Source organism: Macaca thibetana, chromosome 20 (genome assembly GCF_024542745.1).
Source record: "Macaca thibetana thibetana isolate TM-01 chromosome 20, ASM2454274v1, whole genome shotgun sequence".
NCBI classification, from domain to species: domain Eukaryota; kingdom Metazoa; phylum Chordata; class Mammalia; order Primates; family Cercopithecidae; genus Macaca; species Macaca thibetana.
Window position 1 is genome coordinate 34862640 of NC_065597.1, and position 27105 is coordinate 34889744.

The window sequence follows — 27105 nt, forward strand, 5'->3', positions numbered from 1 at the left end:
GACCAACCTGGCCAACATGGTGAAACCCCGTCTCTACTAAAAATACAAAAATTAGCTGGGTGTGGTGGTGCGTGTCTGTAATCCTAGATACTTGAGAGGCTGAGGCAGGAGAATTGCTTGAACTTGGGAGGTGGAGGTTGCAGTGAGCTGGGATTGTGCCACTGCATGCCAGCCTGGATCACAGAGAGACTCCATCTCAAAAAAAAAAAAAAAAAGTGGTGAGCTGGAAATAGGCTCAGGCTCATGAGCAGTTTATCTTCTGGAATAAAGTTTTTTGCCTTTTTAGAGGCTCTGTTTTCCTCCATTTCTACCAGAAACCAGACCTCTGAGGGCCCCTTCCCCTCCCGCCATCCTCATGATCTGAAGCCCCTGTCCTCCCTCACTTCCTGTCCAGCACTGGAACCCTATGGGACACAGAGTGTGTGCCAGCTCCTGCAGGAAGCTGGTCAGACAAGGAGAGTGCTGGGTTAAAGGAGATAAATTTGGAAGGTATCCAGGGACCTGATCAGGGAGGACCCTGAGTCCCAAGGAGAGAGGTTCAGATTTCTTCCTCCAGGCACCATGGAGCTTGGAGGGTTTGGGGGCGGCTGCCTTGGAAGGGCTGAAAGGAGGAGGACAGCGTTGGTGATACACATCCCTTCCCCCTCCCTCTACCCATCAGCCACAGAAGAAGGACTCTCCAGCTCTTGGATACAGCATTTTAATACCAGTGGGCCTTTAGGACAGGGAGGAGTTGGGAGCCAATCCCCATCTCTGTACTCCTAACCCAACTTCCACCATGCTGGAGGAGACACCAGGGTTCCAGCTGTGAGCCTGGTGCTTGCCTTCTGGTTCAAGCCCCATCCTGACGTCCTTGGAGACTTCTAGCTCAAGCTCTGGAGGAAATCCACCAGCAGGTGCTCAGGGAAGCCAAAGTCCATCTGCAGCAGCAGGAAGCCCTGGAGGGAGGGGCGGGAGGAGAGAGGGGCAGGCTGGGCTGACTCCCAGGCCACCAGGAGGGAGCCAAGCTGGTGAAGTCCCCTCTGCCTGTCTCCCCAACAGCCCCCAGTCACCCTGGGAATCCTGTCTGGGTCTCCCTCCCCAGGAACAGGGACTGGTGAGGGGCGCTTTGTACTCACATCTCGAGTGATAATCTCAGGATTGATGATGTCGAAGAGGCTCAGGCCTTTGCTGTTCATGAGGGCTGTAAACACTGCCTCAAGCCCTGGGGCAGGGGACAGAGCCCCAGTCAGCCCTTCTTGGGGAGCAAGGCTGGCCTGAGGCTCTGCCACCCTGGGCAGTGGGAGATGCTGAGACCCCTTTGCACCAATATTCTGTAAACATGTGTTTCACTTTGACTTAGAAGAGTGGGCAAGTGCTTCTGAGGAGGAGGAAGAGCAGAGTTTGCGTGGTGGCAGGGCTTGCCACTCTGCTGCCAAAAAAAAAATTCCCTCTATCCCGAATTTGAGCTCCCAACCCATTCACTATGGCCACATGACCTGCAGTTAGCTGAATCTACCTACCCTGCTAGGAAGGAAGCTTTCCCACACAGCTTCTCAAAGTGTTCTTTGCAACCACAGAGTGGTCTCCTTGTAAGTAGTTGTAGGAACCATTTAATCTGCACCCCCTAGCTTTAGCTTCATGGTTCAGATGGGGGAAAATGAGGCCAAGAGATGCCAAGACACACCACTAGGATCATTCCAGTTTCCACGCCCTTCCTCTCCTACCTAAGCCATGTGGACAAGCAGATATTCAAAAGGAAGGCATAGTCAGCTCAGCATACTCTGTGGGGAATGGAGCAGAAAGCTCTCAGCAGAGCCTTGTCCAAATTATCCCCAGCACATGCGTGCTATGGTGTCTGAGAGTCTACCATTCGAGTCACCTCAGAGGGATAAATATTCTACCATTTCAAGGTCAAAAGGAAAATTGGGAGTCATCATGTTCAACATTCTTGTTTTACAGAAAGGGAAACTGAGGTTCAGGACTGGGCTAGAACTAGGTCTCAGCCTCCCAGCCCAGGGCTCTTTCTGCTATATCAGGTTGCTGTTCGGAGACCTGCATCCTGAAAGTGGGTTGAGCCATCCCACTGGGTGGCAGAGATAATATTCTGCAAGTAAACCAAGAACAGAGTTCTGTACATCTGGCCGAGTCACTGGCGTGCAATGACACCAGCAGGGAGAAGGAAGGGGGCCCAGACTGCTAAGTATCAATGACTGGGAAGAGGGGCACCTGGAGCTCTGCCTGGGAAGGGCCCACAAGGTGAAATGGGAAACTGTCAGGCTCGGCACCCGGTTTCCCCTCCAGCCCACACTTACGAGACATGACCTCAGGGATGCCCACAGTGGTGATCATTGACTGCAGGAAGCTCTGGACGGACTCGGAGCTGCTCTGCCAATCAGAGGCCCATAGTGAGTGCTCCGTGGAGCATGGAAATGACCCACAGGGCAGATGCTGCACGGCCTGGATGAGCATTCATCCACATGCCTATCCGTGAAAACAATACATCCAACCCACTCCCTCTTCCTGCCCCAGACGGTGCCCCTCCTCAGTGGTCTTTCCTTCGCCCTCGGGGGGCCCAGTATTGCTAGCCCATTCCACAGAGGGAAAATTGAGGTCCATGGAGGGGCTGCTTGGCCAGTACTCTTCTGCCTAAACTCTAATCCATACCACCACGCTCTCAATTTTGCAAAACAAGGGCTCTCCCAAAAGACATGGCAGAGAGAAGAAGGGTCACAAGAGACACAGCATGGACCATCTGGTCCAGATTCTTTTGGTCCGGTTGCCTGATTTCCTTTAGGGCCCTCCACCTGCTTTCTTTAAGGCAGGAGGTCCCACAGGACTTATTTCCCCCAGTCTATCCAAGACCACCTACCTCAGTCAAGTTGGAAACAGTCTTTGGTGTAATCCTGAAATAAAAAAGAGATGAGAATTTGACCCACCATTGGGCCCCCTCCTGTAACATCTCCTGGGAAAGAAACTCTAAGAATAACAGCCAGTGCTTCTATCTCATAGCTCAGGCCCTTTGGGGCATCTCTTGAGATTTGCCAGGCCTTCACTCCGGCAGTGCTCTCCTCCTGCTAGGCCCTCCCTCCATTCCTCCTGGCGCCCCTTCTTCCCAAAGAAGATTCTATCTAGGTAGGGTCTTATCTCCCTGCAGTCAGGCCATATGCCCCAAGGGGAAGGGGCCACATTTCCCCACCAACACCCTGTGCTGTGCCTGACTCCAAGGGACCAGGGAGAGGTTTGCAGAGTCGACCAGCCCCTCTCTTCTCTGCAGCACATACTGGAAATCCAAGAGGCTTAAGAAGAGCTTTTTCTTAGAATAGGAGGCCTGGACGGTGGTCATGATATCCTGGGGAGAGAAACCAAATTTGCTGTGAGCCGGGGCTCTTCCTGAAGCAGAGAGCAACCTTCTAGCTCAGGGCCCTTGATTCTTTCCACTGAGGGACCGGAGAGGCATGGGTGACACGGGAACCAGGCTTAGCTACTGCTCTTCTGAAAACTGAGGAAAGTTCCCCAGCACCTGTGGCTTTGGGGTTAGGACCTGAGAAGTCACTTCCTTTTCCTTTTTGTTTTGTTTTGTTTGTTTTTGAGACACAGTCTCACTCTGTCGCCTAGGATGGAGGGCAGTGGCACGATCTCAACTCATTGCAACCTCCACATTCCAGGTTCAAGCGATTCTCCTGCCTCAGCCTCCCAAGTAGCTGGGATTACAGGTGTGTGCCACCATGCCTGGCTAATCTTTGTATTTTTAGTAGAGACGGGGTTTCACCATTTGGCCAGGCTGGTCTTGAGCTCCTGACCTCAAGTGATCCACCCACCTCGACCTCCCAAAGTGCTGGGATTACAGGCTTGAGCCACTGTGCCCGGCCCACGTGGGCACTTTCTCTCCCGGTTTCTGACTTATCCACATCACCAATAGTTTCTTCCTGTTTGGTGAGAAACAATCACAGTCCTGGGCTTTCCTGCATACCTCACTCCCTCCACCTCCCAAGTGAAACCATCGTTAAAGCGAGGTGAGGCTTCCTCCACTGGCGGTGCTACTCCAAATGTGGTCCCTTAACCGGCATCGTTCTCACCACGCAGAAGGGAACGTGTGGGAAAGGCAGGTTCTCAGGCCCCACTACAGACCCATCAAACCTGAAACCCTAGGGGTGGGTCCAGAAGTCTGTGCAGTAACACCCCGCCAAAGTCTGAGGCCCGTGACGCTAGATCACTTTAAATAGACGCTGGATTTTGAGTTATAAGTTGTATAAGCACCTCTGCTGACCACCCATTTTTATTTCATAGCACTGGGCACAATTAGTAGTTATATAGTCTTTTGTTTGTCTAGTTATTGTCCCTTTCTTCCCATTCGACTGTAAGTTTCATGAGATCAGGAACCATATGGTCCCGGCCCACAGTAAAACCTCAACAGATTGTTGAAAATGAATGAGGCCGGGCGCGGTGGCTCATGCCTGTAATCCCAGCCCTTTGGGAGGCCGAGGTGGGCAGATCATGAGGTCAGGAGATCAAGACCATCCTGGTCAACATGGTGAAACCCTGTCTCTACCAAAAACACAAAAATTAGCTGGGTGTGGCGGCATGTGCCTGTAATCCCAGCTACTTGGGAGGCTGACACAGGAGAATCGCTGGAACCCAGGAGGTAGAGGTTGCCAGTGAGCCGAGTTCACGCCACTGCACTCCAGCCTGGTGACAGAGCTAGACTCCGTCTCAAAAAAAAAAATAAATAAATAAATGGAAAGAAAGAAAATGAATGAATGAATGAATGAATGAATGAATGTGCTGGGGGTGCAGAAACTACTGGCTCAGGTCTGAATGTGATGTATGGCCTTGAACAAGTGTCCCATTGGTTCTAGGCCTCTGGAGTGCCCTCTGCAGTGAAGCGGTGGGCACAGCTGAGGCTTGGAGGCTGTTCCTGCTTTCTGTCACTTTAGCCAGGGCTCAGTCTGATGCCTCTCCAATCCCACAGTCCTTCACCAGCACCAGCCATGTCATCTCTTCCCTCCCCTAATCCCAAAGCCTCTGTGGCTTTTAATTTCTCCTTCTGGTCTTTAAACCTCCATGAGATAGTCTCAATGTACCTCCTAGCCTTCACCTCACAACAACCCTTGTCCCTGGCCACACTGGGATTCCCCTCCCCTGGCTCTATTTGTGTTTTTCCCTGGGCCACGGCACCTTCCCATGGCTTTCTCCCTGCCCCTGAGATCCAGTCAAAACTCCCTTCTGGAAGCACTCCCTTCAACTCCAACACACACACACGTCCTAGTGAACACAAATTTCTAAAAATCCTTTCTGTACACAGCCAGACTCAAAAGCCAAAGGAGAGGTCTTCAGGAGGCAGGAACAAGGGCAGACGCCTAGGAAAGTTGGGGGAGGGGGAATGAAGTGCTTTGCAATGAAACAGGACATTCCAGGAAGGGGAGGATGAGTTTGGGTGAGTAGGGGGCTAACAGGTATTTGTTATAGTGGTAAAGACTAATTTCAGTCAGGCCCGTGAACCTTCCCCTAGGACCATCTGCACACTTCTTATAAAATCCAGTAGGCTAGGCACGGTGGCTCACACCTGTAATCCCAGCACTTTGGGAGGCCGGGGGGGGGGTGGATCACGAGGTCAGGAGTTCGAGACCAGCCTGGCCAACATAGTGAGACCCCGTTTCTGCCAAAAATACAAAAATTTGCCAGGTGTGGTAGCACGTGCCTATAGTCCCAACTACTTGGGAGGCTGAGGCAGGAGAATTGCTTAAACCTGGGAAGTGGAGGTTGCAGTGAGCGGAGCACTCCAGCCTGGGTGACAGAGTGAGACTCTGTCTCAAGAAAAAAAAAAAAAATTCCAGTTTTAGCCAAAGAACCTGGCTAAGTCAATTTGGCAAGAACCCCCTATTCTCGATATGTGATCACCCTTGAAATCTGATCAGATTTCTCTGCCTCCACCTCCCCCTAGATGTTGTCTGATCACCCTGTCTTCAGCTGGAATCCTGTTAGGTTGGTTTTAGCCAGAATCCCCCTTAGCTCTGATGTTTTCTCTTAGTAATTTTCCATCCCTGATCCCATCCTGCTCTGTGGTTATAAATTCTCACTTGCTCATGTTTGAAGTTGAGGCCAAGTTCTTCCACTACTGTAAGCCCTGCCGTAGTGGTTCCTATACCTGTCATGAGAGTCCCAAATGGTCTCTCTTACCATGCTTTAACATGAATAATTTTTTCTTTTTCGTTTCTTTCTTTTTTTTTTTTTTGAGACGGATCCTTGCTCTGTTGCCCAGGCTGGAGTGCAGTGGCATGATCTTGGCTCACTGCAACCTCCGCCTCCCAGATTCAAGCGATTCCTCTACCTCAGCCTCCCAAGTAGCTGGGACTAGAGGTGTGCACCACCACGCCTGGTTAATTTTTGTATTTTTAGTAGAGACGGGATTTCACCATATTGGCCAGACTGGTCTTGAACTCCCGACCATGTGATCCACCCACCTCGGCCTCCCAAAGTGCTGGGATTACAGGCGTGAGCCACCGTGCCCGGCCGAATAATTCTTTTTTAACAAATGCTCAATGTTTCAGATTCTTAACAAAAAAAAAGTAAATAAAATAATACATATCCATCCACATGAGAAAGCCAAAAGGAATAAAACAGAAAAACAAAAAAGAAAATAATACAAAAATTAAAGAGATATTTAAAAGGCTAAAGAAACTGGGCACAGTGGCTCATGCCTGTAATCCCAACATTTTGGGAGGCCAAGGTGGGTGGATCACTTGAGCCCAGGGATTTGAGACCAGCTTGGGCAACATGGCAAAACCCTGTCTCTACAAAAAAACAATATGTGGAGGTACACATCTCTAGTCGGGAAGCTGAGGTGGGAGGATCACCTGAGCTAGGGAGATCAAGGCTAGAGTGAGTACTGCTGCACTCCAGCCTGGGCAGAAACAAACAAACAACAACCAAAAACAACGGCTAAATACAATGTGCTATCGTGGATCAGATCTTGGAAAAGAAAAAGGATATCAGTGGAAAAACTGGGGAGATTCAAATAAAGTTTAGAGTTTGGTTAACAGTCGTGCACCAATGTTGATGTCTCCGCTATGACAATGTAGCGTGGTTATGTAGGATGTGAACAAAGTGGGTAGTGGGTGGGGGGTATATGGGAACACTCTGTATTTTGCAACTTTTATGCAAATCTAAAGTTACTCCAAAATAAAAAGTTTATTTAAAAATAATAAAGCACCAGAAGGAAATGCGCCCAGTAACCACATCGAAGGCCCCTGGAGAAGGGGGTTATGGTGACAGTGGTTTCCTTCTTTCTATTTTTCTATATTTTCCACAATGTGCTTGCATTGTTCTTGTCTTTAATTCTTAATGTATTAAGAAATATTGACCAGGCACAGTGGCTCATGCCTGTAATCCCAGCACTTTGGGAGGCTGAGGCAGGTCAATCACTGGAGGTCAGGAGTTTGAGACTGGCCTGGCCAACATGGTGAAACCCTGCCTCTACTAAAAATTAGCTGGGTGTGGTGACATGCGCCTGTAGTCCCAGCTAGCTACTGCAGAGGCTGAGGCATGAGAATCGCTTGAACCGGGAAGGTGGAGGTTGCAGTGAGCCGAGATTGCACCACTGCACTCCAGCCTGAGAGTCTGTCTCAAAAAAAAAAAAAAAAAAAAAAAAAAAAATTGAAGATATTCTAAGAGGCCTTAAAGATAATACTGATCCTTAATTCCTTATTTGCAATGATAAAATCAAACAGGATTTGAAAACTACAAGTTTTTTCTTAAGTTTGTTGGCAAAACCTGGCCATTATCTAGGAAGCTATCTGTGGTATTGCTTCATATGAGGAGAAATGCCAATTGAGGCATTTGAGGAGAATTGATTGTGTGGTGCCACCCCACACCCAATTGTGGTGTTCTGTAATATATCCAGTGTCTATACACTATACTACTTTTACAAATTCACAGAAGTTCTGAATTTGGAAACCCATGTGGCCCTAATGGATGGAGGGTTGTAGACTTGGGTAACAAACACCATTGTCCACTGCTCAGCTTAAGAAGGAAAATATTGGCCGGGCGCCGTGGCTCACGCCTGTAATCCCAGCACTTTGGGAGGCCGAGGTGGGCAGATCACTTGAAACCAGGAGTTTCAGACCAGCTGGGCCCACATAGCGAAACCCTGTCTCTACTAAAAATACAAAAAATTATCCGGGCATGGTAGCACATGCCTGTAATCCCAGCTACCTGGGAGGCTGAGGCATGAGAATCGCTGGAACCTGGGAGGCAGAGGTTGTAGTGAGCCGAGATTGTGCCACTTCACTCCAGCCTGGGCAACAGAGTGAGACTCTATCTCAAATAAATAAATAAATAAATAAATAATAAATAAATAAAAATAAGAATGAAAGAAAATATGCTTGGCATGGTGGCTCATGCGTATAACCCCAGCAACTTAGGAGGCTGAGGCAGGAGAATCGCTTGAGGCCGGGAGTTTGAGAATAGCCTGGACAACATAACAAGACCCTGCCTCTAAGGAATTTTTTCTTTTTTTTTAATTAGCTGGGTGTGGTGGTGTTTGCCTGTGGTCCCAGCTGCTCAGGAGAGCTGAGGTGGGAGAGTCACTTGAGCCCAGGATTCGAGGGTGCAGTGAGCTATGATTGTGTCACTACACTCCAGCCTGAGTGACAGAATGAGACCCTGTCTCTAAAAAAATAAAAACAAGAAAAGAGAGAAAATATGACCTAAGCTGTGGAAGCCACGTGTGCACCCCTCATTACTTGCATGATGTGACTTTGATTGTTAAGGGGCCATGTGCAAGAGACAACCAGTGCCGGCAGAGGTGGTGAGAAGGATCTGGAGGCTTCAGAGGTCCCCAGGCCCCTGCCCATCTGTGAGTCAGGTTCCCCCACCACCACTCTCCCTGCACCCGCCTCACCTCTTCAAATGTGTAAGCTACAGAGTGTTGCTGGTCTGGGCGTGGAAAGAGGAATTTCACCATCACCGAAGAATTGACCACGACTCCCTTGTTTTGGCAGGAGATCTTGGGCATCTTGAGGCAGTGGACGGTGACTTGGGCCTGGCTGGGGAAGCCGCCGACAACCTGTGAAAGACAGGGGTCTCATGGCCAGGATGGGGGCCCATCAGGGCAGCAGCAGTCCTTGCCCTCAGAAATGGGAAGGACAAAGCTGGCTTGGGGCCCCAGGGCTGGGGAAAAGGAGGCAGCCTGGGGTAGTACCCGGGCCCCAGGCCATGCAAATTAGGACTCTCGTCCTCTGTGGGCTTCAGTTTCTCATCTGTGTGCTAGTGAGGCTATTCCTACCCTGAACTCCTCTCTCAGGATGTGCTGAGGATGCCTTCACTTAGCCTTCCCAGCCTCACTTTCCTCATCTGTAAAATGGGGATAATCATAGATCCTACCTCATAGGGTTGTCCTGAGGATGAAATGAGATAATCTGTGGAAAGATCTTAGAACAGGACACGCTGCATGGTAACCCTCCGAGGGAAGCTGCTGTAGCAGCTGGGCTAGGGGTGGGGATAGAGCAGAGAGTGCAGGAGCTGCGGGCTGTATCTGCAGGAGCCCAGCATTTTCCAGGGCATCCCAGAACAGAAGGTAAGACTGCATCTGAGGAATATTTAAAGGAGAGACACACCAGGCTGTGACACAAAGGGATCTGACCTAGTCAGTGAGGTGGGAGAGGCCATCCCTGAGGAGGCAGGAGGAGGAGCAGATGGGATGGGGGAGTGCAAACCATTCTGGCAGAGGGGACAGTGGACAAGAGCCCTGTGGAAGGAGCCTGGCCAAGATAAGGAATGTGCAGGCAGGGGCTGGGGAGTGTGGCCTGAGGACCTTCAATTACAGCCTGTGGGACTGGGCTCAAGGAGACCACATGCCCTAAGAAACCACCGAACCACTGGATACACAAGAAAAGGTTTCATTAAATACATAGCTGAGCTCAAAAGAAAGAAAGGGGCGGCAGGGTGCAGGGGCTCACACCTGTAATCCCAGCACTTTGGGAGGCTGAGGCAGGAGGATCATTTGAGGTCTGGAGGTCAAGACCAGCCTGGCCAACATGGTGAAACCCCGTCTCTACTAAAAATACAAAAAAATGAGCCAGGCACGGTGGTGTGCACCTGTAATCCCAGCTACTCGGGAGGCTGAGGCATGAGAATTGCTTGAACCCAGGAGGTGTAGGTTGCAGTGAGCTGAGATTGTGCCACTGCACTCTAGCCTGGGGAAAAAGAGCGAGACTCTGTCTCAAAAATAAATAAAATAAAATAAAATAAAATGAAAATCTCAGTCGGTAAGTAAACAAAGAAGACACAGCTGTAAAAAGAATTAATGAACTAAAAAGATACTTGAAGAAATCATCCAGAATTTAGCGTAGAGATAAAAGAGATGGAAAACATGACAGAGCCTGTAAGAGACACGGAAAATGGAATGAGATGGCCCGGTGTGTGTCTCACGGAAATTTGAGGAGGTAGAAATGGAGAAAATAGGGATGGGGCAATCATGGAAAAGAAAGTGATGAAGAAATTTCCAGAGCTGATGGGCCAGGTGCTGTGGCTCACACCTGTAATTTCAGTGCTGAGACAGGAGAATCGCTTGAATCCAGGAGGTGGAGGTTGCAATGAGCTGAGATTGTGCCACTGCACTGCAGCCTGGGCTACAGAGCAAGACTCTATCTCAAAAAAAAAAAAAAAAAAAGAAAGAAAGAAAAGAAATTTCCAGAGCTGATGAACGACGTCGTCAACTCTTAAACTGAACAGTTACACTGGGTAGGATACAACTAGATGGAGAGGTAGACAAGATGAGAAAATGCAGTATCCTGGAGGCCATGGCAGAGCACTTAGCCTGTATCCTACACCAGCTTTAAGCAGGCAGGTGAATGATCAGTTTTATTTCTTGAAAAGATTTTTCTGGCTGCTGTGGGGAACAGATTGTAGGAGGGTATCAGGACACAGGGAGACCCACCAGGAGCTACAGATGGGTCCCCACTAGAGATAATGGTAGCCTGGCCTGGGGAGGAGGTAGAGACAGAGAGAACTGAAAAGACTAGAAATAGGACATCAAAGGAACAGGACTCAGACAAGAGGCTGAGGGAGAAGACCCAATCAGGGGCCTGCCCAATATTGTGAGTTGCGTATGTGCAGGGAGAGAGACATCACAGAGCCAGGGAAGGCTGGACGGTCTGAGTTCAGAAGGGAAGACGGGCCATCCTCTGTTAGAACAGGAGAAGGGCCACAGGAAGGCGCAGGTGTGGGTGAGTGGGTAGGACTGGGAGCGGAGACATGCGGGGGAAGTTCTGTTGGTGGCTGTGCTCAGCTCTTGGGAAGTAGGTTGTGTGAGGAGAGGGAAGTGGAAGGTAGACAGGAGGGGGCAGCTGGAGATTTGAGGAAGGCAGGGAAGGCCTGAAGAAGTCATTGCAGTGGGTGGGGGAGTGAGGTAACCAGAAAGCTGAGCGAGGCTTATTCAGAAAGCGTGAGGTCCATTTGAGGTAGGAGATCATGGGTTCTTAGTGGAACCCTGCATTGAGGAGTGGGATTATGAACATCATTGCCACTGGGCATAGCAAGAAGAGGCTGCGACCGGCAAGGAGCTTGCCTGAAGTCAGCTTTGGGATCAGGAGTAATCAAGTTACTTATTGCTGGGGCCCTCTGAGCCCGGAGTTGATCTTGAGGTTCCAGCCCCCTACAAGTCCCTATGCTTGGGTAATAGAGCAGAGAATGGAGCATTATCTTTGGGGGCAATAGAGCTGGGCTCAAACCCAGCCTTGCCATTCACTAAGTTTTCCTGTGTGTAAAATGGGGATGGTCTGACTGCCCCACTCATAGCATCAGTGTGAGCACTGAAGGAAGTCACACTCACTAAGCGCTTCGCTCCATGCCAAACACCCTACAAAGAGCTGTGTTCGCTGTTGTAATTGTTGTCATTGGTGTTGTCATTGGCCGTGTGGGGGCTCTTGAAGCCAGAGCAGGATTGGGGTACACGAGATAAACCCCACACAGGGGCAGGGGCAGTTACCTCCTGGAAGATTTCTTGGTTGGTGTTGAAGCCCCAGGTCTCCAGCACTGCCTGAAAAGAGATGGGGAAGTTGGCAGGTAGACGGTGTAAAGGCCACTCCTCAGAAGAAAACTTCGCAGGGACCAAGTGCAGTTTCAAGGACTGGACCCCTCCTCAGATGCAACTCCCAACCTCCCAGACAACATGTGAGATGCTCCGGGTGGGGTGTGGGGCAGGGAACCCCTGTCCCGGCTGGAGGCCTGAGTTCTGCTCCCCACTGTGTCCCACGCAGGCTGCGTGACCTTGCACAGGTCTCTTCCCCTCTGTGGGTCTCAGTTTCCTCATGAGTTCAATGACAAGCATGCCCTGGAAACTACCTAAGCATTTCTAGTACAGTATAGGTGAAGAGTACAGGCTTTGGAGCCACCTCTTACAGGCTGTGTGATCTTCAGTAAGTCACTTACCTTCTCTGAGCTTTGTGGTTTTTTGTTTGCAAAAGAGAGGTAACAGTACTCATCTCACAGGATGAGTACAACAAGACAAAGTGTAGCAAATATGACTGTGCAATAAATGTAAGACTAATATCATCTTATATTTAATGCACAATTACTACCTGCCAAGTTATATCTACACCTAAATCTATTGATCACTCTGTCTATCTATCTGTCTGTCCGGCAACACATAGTTGACTCCAATAAATGCTGAACTTCATTAATTTTTTTGAGATGGAATCCTACTCTGTCACCCACACTGAAGTACAGTGGCGCCAATATAGCTTACTGCAGCCTCAACCTCCTGGGCTCAAGTGATCCTCCCACCTCAGCCTCCTGAGTAGTTGGGACTATAGGTATGCACCACCGTGCACAGCTGATTTTTAAATGTATTTTTATTTTTGTAGAGTCAGGGATCTCCCTATATTGCCCAGACTGGTCTCGAACTCCTGGCCTCCAGGGACCCTCCTGTCTTAGCCTCCCAAAGGTTTGGGATTACAGGCATGAGCCACTGCACCCAGACTGGACTTTACTGCCATTGCTCCAGCTTAGGTGGTCCCTAGTTCTTTTGCCCACCCCCGAGTTTCTGAGTTTCCTCCCTCCTCCCCATGCGTGTGCATACACACACATACCACATGCCGTCTGGATTGCCTAGCAGCCCCATCCACTCACCTTGAACTCGTCTCCCATCAGGCTGAGCGTGAGGCGGCCATCTTGGAAAGCTACCTTGGCCAGGGAGTGGAAGACTTGCTCGGAGAACCAGAAGTACAGCATGCGGGAGTCCCCCAGCAGTGCGGGCGAGAAGGTGGGGAGCGGGAGGTCCTCCGAGACATTCTTATAGATGAAATAACCCTGGAGGAAGCCAGGACGCTGGCTGGACCCCATGTGTCCCTGTTGGGCTCAGGTCCAGCTTCAGGGAGATGGGAGGAGCCCAGAGTGGGACCTGGGTGTGCAGGGAGGGGTGTGGCACTTTTTCATGCTCTTTTTTCCCAAGTCTGTCTGTCTGGGTAGGTAGAGCCCTTCTAGAAGGCTGGTTCAGAGCATGGCACTTTGAGTCCAAGACTTGGGCTGAAACCCAGCTCTGCTCTGTACTGCAGAGGACAGGGCAGGGCCCTGACCTCACTCAGCGTCCATGTCCTTGTCTCCAATGAGCTAGGCTGTGTAAATGTGGATGAGTGCCCAGCCATGTGAGCAATCTAATTATCTTTTTTCCCAATCTACTTCCAGGAGAATCTTGGAGTCCTCCTGGACTTAATCACCTGTCTGTCCTGAGTTCTATAGTCCAGAACAGTGGGTAGCAGATTTTTTCTATAAAGAACCAGATAGTAAATATTTTAGGCTTTGCAGCGTATGTGGTCTCCATTGCAATCATCTGCTCTGCCGCTGTAATGCAAAAGCAACCACGGGCAATACGCATGCCAGTGGGCATGGCTCCATTCCAATACAGTGGAGCCCCAGAGTGTAGAGTGCCCAGAGTGCAGATGGGGAAACTGAGGAAAGAGCTGCATCCAGTTTCCCCCAGTGGGGCTTTCACTCATTCAACAAATACTTCTGGAGTGCCCACTATGTCTCAAACACCGTGGGAAGTGAACCAGACAGATGTGGTTCCCGCCTTCACAGGGTTATATTCAATTGGTCAGGACAGCTGGTGACCATGGACCTCCAGCTCCCACCCCGCCCTAGCTGACCACCGGCTCTGCCCCTGCAGAGGGCAGTCCATTGACCATCAGCTCCTGGAGGCTAAAATCAGGAAAACAAGCTGCTGCCCAGTCCCCCGCCCCTCTAGATCATCCAGCCCACGGGTTGTGAACAGGCTTCAGGAGTGTCCATGAACCTCCAAAATGATCCTTCTGTTCAGTTTTCCGGGGAGAGGCTCTGTTACAAAGATGGCTGGGTGTGCCCTAAAATCTTCTCCCATCTCTCCCTCCATTCTGTACCACTTAATTTTTAGCTGGTCTCAATATTTAGCTGAAATAAATTCCTCAGCTTTCCTTGCAGCTAGGGTGGGGTCCTGCGATCAAGTTCAGGCCAATGGGCTGTGAGCAGAGTGGGTGTGGTGGTCAGGCCAGCCAGCCAGGACCCTGGGATGAGGCCGCACCTGGGGCTGGCTGAGAACCCAGTGGAAGGGGCCTGCGTGCCTGACACCCTGCAGCCTCCAGATCCCCCGGGACTGCACATGTTCAGACCGCAACAGAGGGAAATAAATGTCTATTGTGTTTAAGCAGCTATCATTTTGGATTTCTTTGTTACAGCAGTAGAACCTGTATCCTAAGTAATAGAGGGTCCAAAGCTTTTGTCAGTACCCCCGGAGGGGCCACAATCCACTGCTGTAGAGGATGACAGAAGCCAAATAAGTCCTCTAGGAAGAAGCTGGTGCTTTGCTGGGATCCTTGTAGTGGGGAGCCCTGGTGCCTGCAGAGAGGGCTCGGGGGCACGTCGCTGTGGCCTGCCCGCCTCGCAGCATCAGGAATGCGGAGGAGCGCCCCAGGACTCTTGGCTGCCATAAGGTTGAAGCTGGGGGACGGGGTTGTCAGACCACAGGAAAGGACCAACTCCCCTGGGGAAGCTGGGCCCTGCCCCACCCTCCCACAACTCCTACCTTGTGATGGGACTCCAGGTAGGAGGCTGTAATGATGGGATCACCTGTCAGGGAAATGTCCACCCCGATGTCTCCATCTGAAAGGATACTGGCTGCAGGAGGAAAAGATCAAGGCAGGGCCTTAGGATGGGGGAACCGCCCTGAGTCACCGCTCCCCTGCATCCACACAGCTGCCCAAGCCTCCAGCCTCAGTGTTCCCCTCTGTAAAGTGGGACCTGGGTGTGCGGGGAGGGGTGTGGCACTTTTTCATGCTCTTTCTTCCCAAGTCTGTCTGTCTGGGTAGGTAGAGCCCTTCTAGAAGGCTGGTTCAGAGCATGGCACTTTGAGTCCAAGACTTGGGCTGAAACCCAGCTCTGCTCTGTACTGCAGAGGACAGGGCAGGGCCCTGACCTCACTCAGCGTCCGTGTCCTCATCTCCAATGAGCTAGGCTGTGTAAACGTGGATGAGTGCCCAGCCATGTGAGCAATCTAATTATCTTTTGTCCCAATCTACTTCCAGGAGAATCTTGGAGTCCTCCTGGACTTAATCACCTGTCTGTCCTGAGTTCTATAGTCCAGAACAGTGGGTAGCAGATTTTTTCTATAAAGAACCAGACAGTAAATATTTTAGGCTTTGCAGCGTATGTGGTCTCCATTGCAATCATCTGCTCTGCCGCTGTAATGCAAAAGCAACCACGGGCCATATGCATGCCAGTGGGCATGGCTCCATTCCAATACAATTGTATTCGCAAAAGTAGGCAGCCAGACACATTTGGCCCACTAGCTGGAGTTTCCAACCCCTGGTGCAGAACCAATGTGAGGGACGGAGCACAGATGGGAGCATAAGTCCCCCTCCCTTCCTCCTCCCTCAAACCTGCGTCAAGAGCCACGTCCCCATGAAACAGCCCCTCCGACCTCCCAGCCCCCTCTGAATTCTGTGGCTGCCTGGGTCAGTCCAGGGACTCCTACCTCACTTTCCCTTCCTGTTAGCTTTGCCCACCCGCATTCCCATTGATGGCACAGCTACCGGCATAGGGATCCCAGAGAGACAGGCAAGGTTCCAGTCTAGGTGTATGCACCCATAGGAGTAGAGGGGAGGGGAGGGGAGGGGAGGGGAGGGGAGGGGAGGGGAGGAAGGGATTGGCCACTCAAGGAGACAGAACTGTGCTCAGCCCTTCCTGCATTGCTCATCTGTGCCTTGGCAGGAGCCTAGGATGCCTGCCACAGGCCTGGGGCTGCCTGGAGCCTCCCCACCTGATACCCCACAGTGGCCCAGAGGACCCCCTCACCTGGAGTTCCACTGTTCCCTCACTGCCTCTGTTTACTGAGCACCTACTGTGTGCCAGGGTATAAGGAGCAGGCCAGCCATCTCCCTCTCCACAGGTGAGGTGCACAGTGGGAGGCCTTACAGCACAGCACAATAGCTGGGAGTGGGGACTTAAGAGTTGTTGGAGGGCCAAGGTTCAAATTCTGCTTCCACTTCCTAGTGGGGGGAAGGGGGTCCTCTCATCTCCAGAAATTTCTATGTCCTCCTCAGTGGAATGGGGGTTAGCGGTACCTCCCTCGCTGGGTGGTTGTGAGGATTTCATAGCTAATGTAAATGTTTGGTATGCAGTAGTCCTGGGCATGACGGAGCGTCTACTGTGTGCAGGGTACCATTCAGGGCATTGATCAGCAAATGATGGCTATAACTCTTATTATGATTGGCACAGGACAGTGCTTCTCACTTCTCAGACCACCTTCTTCTCTTGTCTGGCGTCCCTCTCCATGACCAGGGGCGTCCCCACGGGACAGAGGATGAAACTGGGTCCTGAGTAGTTTCTTCTACACTGCACAGCCTGGTGGGAGGGCTCCCTTAACCGGAGGCCTGATGGGAGGGGAGGGAAGGGTCCCAAAAGGGCGGGGAGTTCCTAATCTCCACACTGCTTTCTTCCTCCTTATCTTTCATCAGATGTTTTCTCTACTTGAAATGTTGGTGACTGCAAGGTTCAGGGTGTTGGTGATGATAATAGCAGTCATAATAATAAGGGTTCAGCATGAGCCAGGTATGAGGTACAAGGCACTATCTTATTTTACATACAGTTTTTTCCCATGCAATTCTCACAGCCACCTTGTGGGGTAGATGCTATTATCGCCCCATTTTTATCAATGAAGAGACTGAGATTCAGAGAGATTAAGTGACTTGCCCAATGTCACACAGCTTGTGAGGCTGCAGCCCAAAGGGGCAGAGATTTGCCAAAGCCTGCCCGTAACTAATCATCAAGTGTCAGAGCCAGACAGAGCCCATGGGACCTAGACAGGAGGAGTGATGGTCCCAAGGCCATGTAGTGCAGCAGATGGCTTTCTGGCTCCCACCACTGTCTTCTGAGGCATGCAGACAGAAACACACTCACCAGCCCTTGTCTGGACAAAATCGGCCATGATGTTGGAGATGATGTTGATCTCTTTGCAGATCTGGGGCAGACAGAGCAGGTGCTTTCCAGGGAGGAAAGGAGGCCAGAGGAGGGGCAAGGCAGTGCCTCCTTCCAGCTGCGTGTTGGTGGCAGTGCTGGGAACTGGCACAGGGGACTGGCCACATGGGGAAGGTGGGAGTGGCACCTTCTCAGGGAAGGGCAGGGAGGAAAGGGCTCCAGCCTCCCAGGCGTGGCCCTGGACCACAGGGAGTCAGCTAGCCCCACTCACCTGTCCCTTCAGGACCAGCTTCAGGGTGAAGGAGATGAAGTTTGTGAACAGCTGCTTGATCCACCCGGGCCTGAGGGCAGCAAGCACCACAATAAGCCCCTGACCAGTCCTGTGCATCCATGGAGCGCCTACTGTGTACCAGGCACCATTCAGGGCTCTGCTGGCCCTGACTCGTGTAGCTCAGGAAGTAAGAATTATCACCCCCATTTTGCAGCTGAGAACACAGAGCCTCAGACCCAAGAATTAACTGTGGCACCATCCCAGAATTCCTCGGGAGGGGCCCAGCTCCTGTGACGCTCACACCTGTCACATACACGAGAACGTGTCTGGAGTCCAGATTCACACATGTGTCCATCTGCTCCAGAGGCAGAAAATGGCCTGAATAGAGGGTTCCTCTCCAGACCCTACCTACCAGTTCCCTTCTGCCTTCCAGGTTTGGCATTGGTTACATGACTAGGGTGTCTTCAAACCTCGTTATCTTCCTCTGTGCAATGGGGTTACCCACAGATCCTTGACAGAGGGTGTTGGCCAAGACAAAAAGCCCCACCCTGGGAAGCAGGAGAGTAAAATGTCTAGGAACTCAGCTTCTGGGGTCAGAGAATGCTGGGTTCAAATCCTACTCCCATCACTCAGTGGCGAGCTGTGTGTCCTCAGCAAGTTACTTAGCTTGGCTGGAGTTTTATCTGTGAGTTAGTGTGGTCCTTGGGATGCAGGATGCACTCTGTAGATACGAGCTTTCCCTTTCTAACCTCTCTGTGACTCAGTTTACCCATATGTAAAAAGGGAATGATAACCGAATCTCTATCCTAGGGTTGGTTTTAAGGACAAAATCAATTAATTCATGAAAAGGGCTTGGAATAGTGCTTTGCACACAGCAAGTTCTTAGTAACTGTTAGTTACTAGCTGTTGGTTATTGTTTTTTCCAGCCTTTGAGGGTGTATTGATGGGAAGGAGTAGGAAGTGACCCCACTGAAGGTATTACTACCCCCAGGTTTGGCCACCTACAAGCGTGCCCTGTGTGGGGTTGAGCCTGGAGGGGGCCGTGGACATGCTCACAGGATGGGCACGAGCAGGAATGGGGGCCACAGGGCGGTGTACTTACTCTCGCTCCCCTTGGAGATGCAGGAGCAGCTTATGGAAAGACAGGTAGCAGTCAGGGGCATCAGTCCTCACTCTACCAGAGTCACAGGCTGCAGGGAGACCCGACACGACCTCAGGGCAGCCTCCACTATTGGATGGTATCCACATGCTGCCCAGGCCAGCCAAGAGCTTGGCCAGCTCTTGGCTCCCCAGCCCTGCAAACTTCCCAGGCCAGGCTTCCTTTGGTGGCCCCAGAACCCTCCACCTGCATAACCGCCCGCTCTGCTGAGGACAAGCCCTGGAGTCCGGCTCCCACTTCCCCAGGGGATGCTATACACATACTCAGTTGTGTGTTGATCTGGAGGTCAATGGCAGAGTCGATCTCGAAGTCAACGGACTGATCAATGCCCAGCCTGGAAAGAGCCAAGGACCCAGGACTCTCATTCAGCTCTCCAGCCCAGAGAGGGCCAGGGCATAAGGCATCAGCTTACAGGAATGCTTACCCCCAGGCAGTGGTGTAGCCATACTTCAGGGTCCCCTTGAAGACCACAGACACGTTCTGAATGGAGACATCAATGGACTTGGCTTCCACCAGCTCCACCCGGCTGCTGGCGATGGACAAGTGGCTGATTTGGATGCTGGGAAGGAACGGTAGTGAGGAAGGATGTTGGGGGTCATCCAGGGAGCCCAAGGAGCGAGCCTCCAATTTTGCCTTGGTGAGGGTGGAAGATAGAATTATGGCCCCCAAACTGTCCGCCTCCTAATCCACAGAACCTGCAAATATGTTACCCAACATGTCAAACCCTGGGTACTGCACTCAACTCATGTTACCCATATGCAAATATGGTCAAGTTAAGGACCTTGGGGGTAGGTGTGGAGATGATCCTAGATTTTCTGGGTTGTCCCAATGTAATCACAGGCTGCTGAAAAGTGGAAGAGGAGGCAGAAGAGGAGAGGTGGGGGAGGGGTGACCAGGGAAGAATGCCCAGAGAGAGTCAACCCTGTTGGGCTGAAGATGGAGGGAACCATGCTCACGGGGAAATTTATATATAGAAATGCCTGTCTTTAGAAAAGAGAAAGATCTCAAGTCAATAATCAAATTTTCCACCTTAAGGAACTTGAAAAATAAGGGGACACTAAGCCCAAAGCTAGCAGAAGGAAGGAAGTAATCAGGATCTTAGTGCCTACGAACGAAATAATAGAAGAACAACAACAGTGAAAACAATTGTTGGTTTTTCCCAAAGATCAACAAAATCAATAAACCTTTAGCTAGACTGGCAAGAAAAAAAAAGAAGACTGAAATTACTAAAAATAGAAATAAAAGCAAGGCTATAATTACCAATCTTACAGAAATAAAAGGAATTATAAGAGAATACTATGAACAATTGTACGCCAACAAATGAGATAAATTAGATGAAATGAAATAGACAAATTCTTAGAAATGTAAATGGTATGTGAGGAAGGGTGAAAATTGATTCGGAAGAGTATGGATACACCAGCAGAAGTCAAGTTAGATCAAAAATAGATTGGCAGGCCAGCGTGGTGGCTCACGCCTGTAATCCTATCACTTTGGGAGGCTGAGGAGGGCAGATCACCTGAGGTCAGGAGTTCATGACCAGCCTGGCCAACATGGTGAAATCTCGTCACCACAAAAATAAAAAAAATTAAACAGGCATGATGACGGGTGTCTGTAGTCCCAGCTACCCAGGAGGCTGAGGCAGGAGAATAGCTTGAATCCAGGAGGCAGAGGTTGCAGTGAGCTGAGATCGCGCCATTACACTCCAGCCTAGACGACAGAGTCTTACTCTGTCGCCAAAAAAAAAACAAAAAAATAGACAAAACGTTGCATGTCTACATCAAAACATCTCATGTACCCCATAAATATATACGCCTACTATGTACTCACAAAAATTAAAAATATTTTTTTTTAAATAGATTGGCAAAGACTTACAGTATAGGAAACAACCAGATTGCTCCAAATTCTTCTTCTTTTTTTTTTTTAGTTTGTTCTTTTTTTTGTTTTGTTTTTTGAGACAGGGTGGCTCTCTGTTGCCCAGGCCAGAGTGCAGTTGTGTAATCACAGCTCACTGCAGCCTCGAATTCCAATGAGCCTCCTGCCTCAGCCTCTGGAATAGCTGGGACCACAGGCAGGCACCAACAGTGCCTGGCCAATTTTCGTATTTTTGGTGCAGATGGGGGTCTCACTATGTTGAACAGACTCCACATTCTTCTAAATGCTCTAATGTAGAATTAGACCGTACTACAATCTCCAATCCTCTTTCAGTTCTACAGAAATTTAAACCTCATACCAAATTTTTTTTTTTTTTTTTTTTTTTTTTTGAGACTGAGTCTGACTCTGTTGCTCAGGCTGGAGTGCAGTGGCATGATCTTGGCTCACTGCAGTCTCTGCCTCCTGGGTTCAAGTGATTCTCCTACCTCAGCCTCCCTAGAAGCTGAAATTACAGGCTCCCACCACCACGCCCAGCTAATGTTTGTACTTTTAGTAGAGACGGGGTTTCACCATGTTGCCAGGCTGATCTTGAACTCTTGACCTCAGGTGATTGCCCCACCTCAGCCTCCCAAAGCGCTGGGGTTACAGGTGTGAGCCACCATGCCCAGCCTTTTTTTTTTTTTTTGAGACAGAGTTTTGCTCTTGTCGCCCAGGCTGGAGTGTAATGGGCAATCTCAGCTCACTGCAGTCTCCACCTCCTGGGTTCAGTGATTCTCCTGCCTCAGCCTCCTGAGTAGCTAGGATTACAAGCATGCACCACCACGCCAGCTAATTTTATATTTTTAGTAGATAGGGTTTCACCATGTTGGCCAGGCTGGCCTTGAACTCCTGACCTCAGGTGATCTGCCCGCCTTGGCCTCCCAAAGTGCTGGGATTACAGGTGTGAGCCACTGTGCCAGGGGTGGAGTCTCTTCTGGTAATAGCTGCATAAGCTCCTAACACACTAACCTCCTTTGATGACTAAATTCTTGACCTCTGCACAGAATACAATAAATACTACCTGAGGCATTAGAGAGTAAGTGAAAATAGTCAGACTAGGCCAGGCGCAGTGGCTCATGCCTGTAATCCCAGCACTTTGGGAGGCCGAGGCAGGTGGATCATCTGAGGTCAGGAATTCGAGACCAGCCTGGCCAGCATGGTGAAATCCCATCTGTACTAAAAATGAAAAAAAAAAAAAAAATTAGTGGGGCATGGTGGCATATGCCTGTGGTCCCAGCTGCTCGGGAGGTTGAGACAGGAGAATCGCTTGAACCCAGGAGGCGGAGGTTGCAGTGAGTCATGATCGTGCCACTGCACTCCAGCCTGGGCAACAAGTGCAAAACTCTGTCTTAAAAACAAACAAACAAAAAACCCACAAACAACCCACAAACAAACAAACAGAAAAATCCAGCTGGACTGCAGGGGAGATGCCGGGTGGAGGAAGAGAACAGCACAAGGTGCGTTTCCCCATTTTCACAGATTCTAGCATGAAGGTGGGCTCCAGCTTGCACTGTGAGAAAAGACAGTGGGAAAAGGCCCTTTCAAGGTCTTGAACTCTGGTAGATCATAGTTTTTCTGGCCTAGAGAACCAGAGGACAGGTTTGGGACCATCACAGCTGCTGGAAAGCAGGGGGGAATACCATAAATGAGAAAGTCAGAGCAGGGAGCCCCCCTCGTCCGAAATAAAAGGAGATGGAGGGAAGCCAAGGAATGGGGGAAGCCTCTAGAAGCTGGAGAAGGCGAGGGAATTAATTCTTCCCTATAGCCCCCAGAAGGAATCTGGTTCTGCTGACATCTTGATCTTGGCTCAGGGAGCGCCATGGTGGACTTCTAGCCTTTTTAACTGTAAAATGATAAACTTGTGTCATTTTAAGCCACTAAACTTGGAGTGATTTTTTACGGCAGAAAATAGGAAACTGATACAGAGGGCTTCCCAGAGGAGGTGACACCGGATGGAGGGTGGGAGTTTGGAAGATAGTAGGAGGCTCGGCTTGGAGGAGGCCTCAGCCAGGCCCCAGGGGCAGAGGTGGAGCTGCACAGTGGGAGAAGTGTTGGACCTGGGGTCTTAATGTAGGTCCAGCAGAGGATCTGTGCCGCCGGGGACTTGGTCAGAGGTGGGGCTCATGAAGGCCCTTAGGAAGCAAGCATCAGAGAGGAGAGACTGCAGGCAGGGAGGCCAGTGGGCCACATTCACTTTCAAACCCCTCTACCCTTGCTGAACTCTCCCCAGGGCCCGGCTTGAGCACATGGAATATGACACAATAGAAGCGGCCATCACGTTCCGAACACATGCTGTGTGGCAGGTACTGTGCTGAGAGTTTACACACATTTCCTCATTTAATCCTCACAGCTACCCACGAGGTGGTCACTATTGCTGTACCCAGTGAACTGAGACAGAAATGACTCAGACAGCTTATGTGGCTTCAGAAAACCTCAGCAGAAGTGAATTTGATCCTGGGTCCATCCCGCTCCAAATCCCATATTATAAGCCACTATGACACACTGCGCCTAGCAAGGAGAATCTACGTATATCTGGCTTTTCCCGTCTGTTCTGTTCTATCTTATTCTATTCCCTTTAGAGAGAATAGTGTGGAGAATTCTCATTTTAGCCATGATCCAGCTTCATCTAATGTTAATCATGGCCAATCATATTTATGGCCAATCATATTTTTTTCTACCCCACCCATATATATTTGGGATAACAGTTATATATTAATGACTGTGACATCTAGTCTATGGCAGTCTGGTCTCACTGAATTATTGCTAATTTATTAAGGGTGCTATCTCTTTAACTTCTCAAGACGCTTTTGCCATGTCTGACCTCTTGCAACATAGGCATAGGGTAGCATTATCCTCTTTTATTTCTTAGCAACAGAGTCTTGCTCTCTCACCCAGGCTGGAATGCAGTGACGCAATCATAGCTCACCGCAGCCTTGACCTCCCAGGCTCAAGTGATCCTCCTACCTTGGCCTCCTGAGTAGCTGGGACTGCAGGCACGCACCATCACACCCAGCTAATTTTTAAATTTTTCATAGAGACAGGTGGTCTTGAACCCTGGTTGAAGTAATCCTTCTGCCTCGGCCTCCCAAAGTGCTGGGATCACAGGCGTGAACCACTGGACCTTGCCCATTATTCTCCTTTTCAGAAGCCTAAACTGAAGCCCAAGGTCGCACAGAGGGCGTGGCTGCGCGAGACCTGGGACGCCCCCACAGCACCCCCTAGCGGCAGTAGTTTTCCTGCAAAAGGCGAAGCGGCATCCCTGCACCGCCGGCGCCCCCTGGTGGCTCAGAAACATTTAGCAAGACTCCAGGCCCAATGTGCGCGGGTAGCAGAGACCACCACTGGGGAGCATGTTTAGCGGGGCTGGGGAGGAGGAGGAGATTGGCTTTAAGACAAAGACAAGGTCCCTGAACAATGTCTGCCCCACCCTTGGGGCCTCAGACCGACACACAGACGGGGACCCAGGCTCCAGGGCAGCCTGAGGTGCCAGGAAGGTGGCTGAGTTCCTGAGACTGAGCTGAGTTTGCACATGAGCTCCGCCAGGCTGCGAAACCTCTATCAGCTCCTATTTCCGTATTTGTTAAGCAGGGCCATCCGGGCGATGGCATTATCCTTTTTTACAGAAGAGGCTAAATAAAATATATGATAAAGATTAAGATAGGCCGGGCGCCGTGGCTCACGCCTGCAATCCCAGGACTTTGGAAGGCCGAGGCGGGCGGATCACTTGAGGTCAGGAGTTCATAATCAGGTCGACATGGTGAAACCCCGTCCCTACTAAAAATACAAAAATTAGCCGGGCGTGGTGGCGGGCGCCTGTAATCCCAACTACTAGGGAGGCTGAGGCAGGAGAATATCTTGAACCCGGGAGGTGGAGGTTGCAGTGAGCTGAGATCGCGCTACTGCACTCCATCCTGGGTGACAGAGAGAGACTCCATCTCAATCAATCAATCAATCAATCAATCAATCAAGATTAAGATAGATAAAGAGCTGGGCAGGGCCACCCGGGCGATGGCATTATCCTCTTTTACAGAAGAGGCTAAATAAAATATATGATAAAGATTAAGATAGGCCAGGCACCATGGCTCACGCCTGTAATCCCAGCACTTCTGGAGACTGAGGTGGGTGGATCACTTGAGGTCAGGAGTTGGAGACCAGTCTGGCCAACATGGTGAAACCCCATCTCTACTAAAAATACAAAAATTACCCGGATGTGGTGGCGTGTGCCTGTAATTCCAGCTACTCTGGAGGCTGAGGCATGAAAATTGCTTGAACCCGGAGACGGAGGTTGCAACGGGCTAAGACTGTGCCACTGCACTCCAGCCTAAGTGACAGAGGGAGACTCTGTCTCAAAAAATGAAAAAAAAAGAAAGAACAAATGTATGATAAGGGTGACGATAGAATTAGATATTGTTTGTAAAAGCACCTGGCCCACAACCAACCCTTGGCTGTTAACCATCATCCCAAATAAAGTCAAGATACTCATTTTAGGCCTGGGGGGAGGAATTGGTTGAGGCCAAGAGTTCAAGACCAACCTGGCCACCATTGCAAGACCTCTGTCTCTAAGAAAACAACATTTATAATTTTTTTCTAAAAAATACCTATTTTGCTGAGATCTCTCTACCCTACCCTCGTATTCACCCCCAAATAAGACCTCCATCGTCCCAGGGCAGTGGGAAAGGACCCTGTGAAGCCTGACTCTTAGAGGGGCTGTTAGAGAGGTTGATACACTCCAATAAATCCCCCAGGTCACCAGGGGATGGAGCGTGGGGTTAGGGGAGGTGTCAGGCTCTGGTTCCAGATCAAGGGAAAAGACCTGAGTTCCCCCCACCCTCCCCTCGCCCACTGACCTTCCTCCCTGTGGGCTGGGGGAAAGCCCCAGGCTGTTCCTCCCTCCTCCCTACCCCCAGCCTGGTCACACTCGAGGCCCAACTCACTTGTGCAACCCATACTTGACTTGGCCAAGGAGCATCATGGCTTTCTCGCCTGTGATATTTGGGTAGTTGGCTCGCTGGAAGGCAGACTGGATCACCTTGGCAGTCTCTTGGTTCACTAGAGGGGAGGGCAGTGGCTGAGGGGCTGCAGGCCCGTGCCAAACCCCCTGCTCCCACCCCCAAGCGGCCTTGGCCATGACTCAGCCTCTCTGGGATGAGGCTCCCCAGCAGGGCTTAAAGCTGAGGGGTTGGACTGGGCCTCCCTCTCAGTTTAAGGTTGATGGCAATTCCAGGGGACACAGAGAGCTCTGACCCTGACCCCAGCTAGAGATCCTGATCATACCCTAGTCTCTGGATGCTGACACATGGGAACCCCATGATCCTAGTCAAATGGCAGCCCTGAGCCCAGCCACACACTAACCTTAGCCTCACCCAGACGATGCTGTGACACTCTCTGTAGTCCTGGGGGTCTATAATCCTGGCTCTTGAACTTGGCGATATTCTAGTTTAGAAATTGTATCATTTAGCCTCCCTATACCCTTATTGTATTGAGCAAGAGGCTGAGGCCCAGAGAGGGCAGGGGAGCTGGCCAAAGTCACACAACAAGCAGTGACAGAGCCTCTGTCACCTGAGCTCATGGCAACCCCTGACTCTGGCCATAGAGTGACTCCCAACACCAAATATACACCAACCTCCTAATCTTTACCGCCTGACTCAACCCCCTAACCTGGCTCAGATCTGAACCTTAACTCGAACCCCAGTGATTCTGGGTCTCAGACAAACAGAAATCCCTACACCTGGCTATTTGCAACCGAGCTAGGACCTTCTCACCAAAGAACTTGACCTTGAAGGTGAGGTCAGGAGAGGGTGAGGACAGCTCCACTCAGCCCATTCCCTCCCAGGGCACTCCTCTCTCTGGGCTAGTGTGGCAGCCAGCTTCAGAGCTGGCTTCAGACCAGGGAGGCTCCTGGCACAGTGGGTGTCCGTGAAAAGACCCCTGGCAGGGCAGACAGATGCACTGATACTTACACACCAGGAGGGCAGGCTTGGTGATGCGGCACACAATGCCTGCCTTGTGTGAGGTACCTTTGGAGCAGGCGTGGACATTGCCCAGCAGGGCCAGGGTCAGGACGGTGGCAGCCAGCATGGTTATCAGGCAGTTGTGCATGAGTGACCCGAGCCGTTCAGCCTGGAGCCTGTATATATATGTCCTCCCAGCCCCCATGGAACATGAGGCTCTTCCGGGCAGCGGGGTCTTCCTGGCCCCAGAGATTTACCTCCTTCCTGCCCAGCCCCGGCGGCCTCCTCTCGAGTTCAGAGCCAGACATTCGACAAGAGCACCCCAACTTCTCCTTGTCTCCCCTCAACCTTCTGCACCATTTTTGCCATCCCTTATGTTATCTGGA

The 27105-nt window shown here is 50.7% G+C and overlaps 2 protein-coding genes across 3 annotated transcripts in view; one reads left to right on the top strand and one right to left on the bottom strand.

Annotated features, from left to right (window-relative positions):
• Positions 1–27105, top strand: part of LOC126943899 (metallothionein-1E-like) — a 374938-nt gene that overhangs the window by 37656 nt on the left and 310177 nt on the right. The window lies entirely within an intron of this gene.
• Positions 685–26970, bottom strand: CETP (cholesteryl ester transfer protein). The gene is made up of 16 exons (XM_050773002.1): positions 26729–26970; positions 25703–25817; positions 19282–19416; positions 19121–19191; positions 18801–18888; positions 17699–17768; positions 17410–17470; positions 15038–15129; positions 13111–13290; positions 11969–12019; positions 8882–9046; positions 3264–3331; positions 2852–2885; positions 2295–2367; positions 1119–1204; positions 685–938 (listed from the first exon to the last, which is right to left on the bottom strand). The coding sequence occupies exons 1-16, from the start codon at positions 26922–26924 to the stop codon at positions 864–866; spliced, it is 1560 nt and encodes a 519-aa protein (XP_050628959.1). The 5' UTR covers positions 26925–26970; the 3' UTR covers positions 685–863.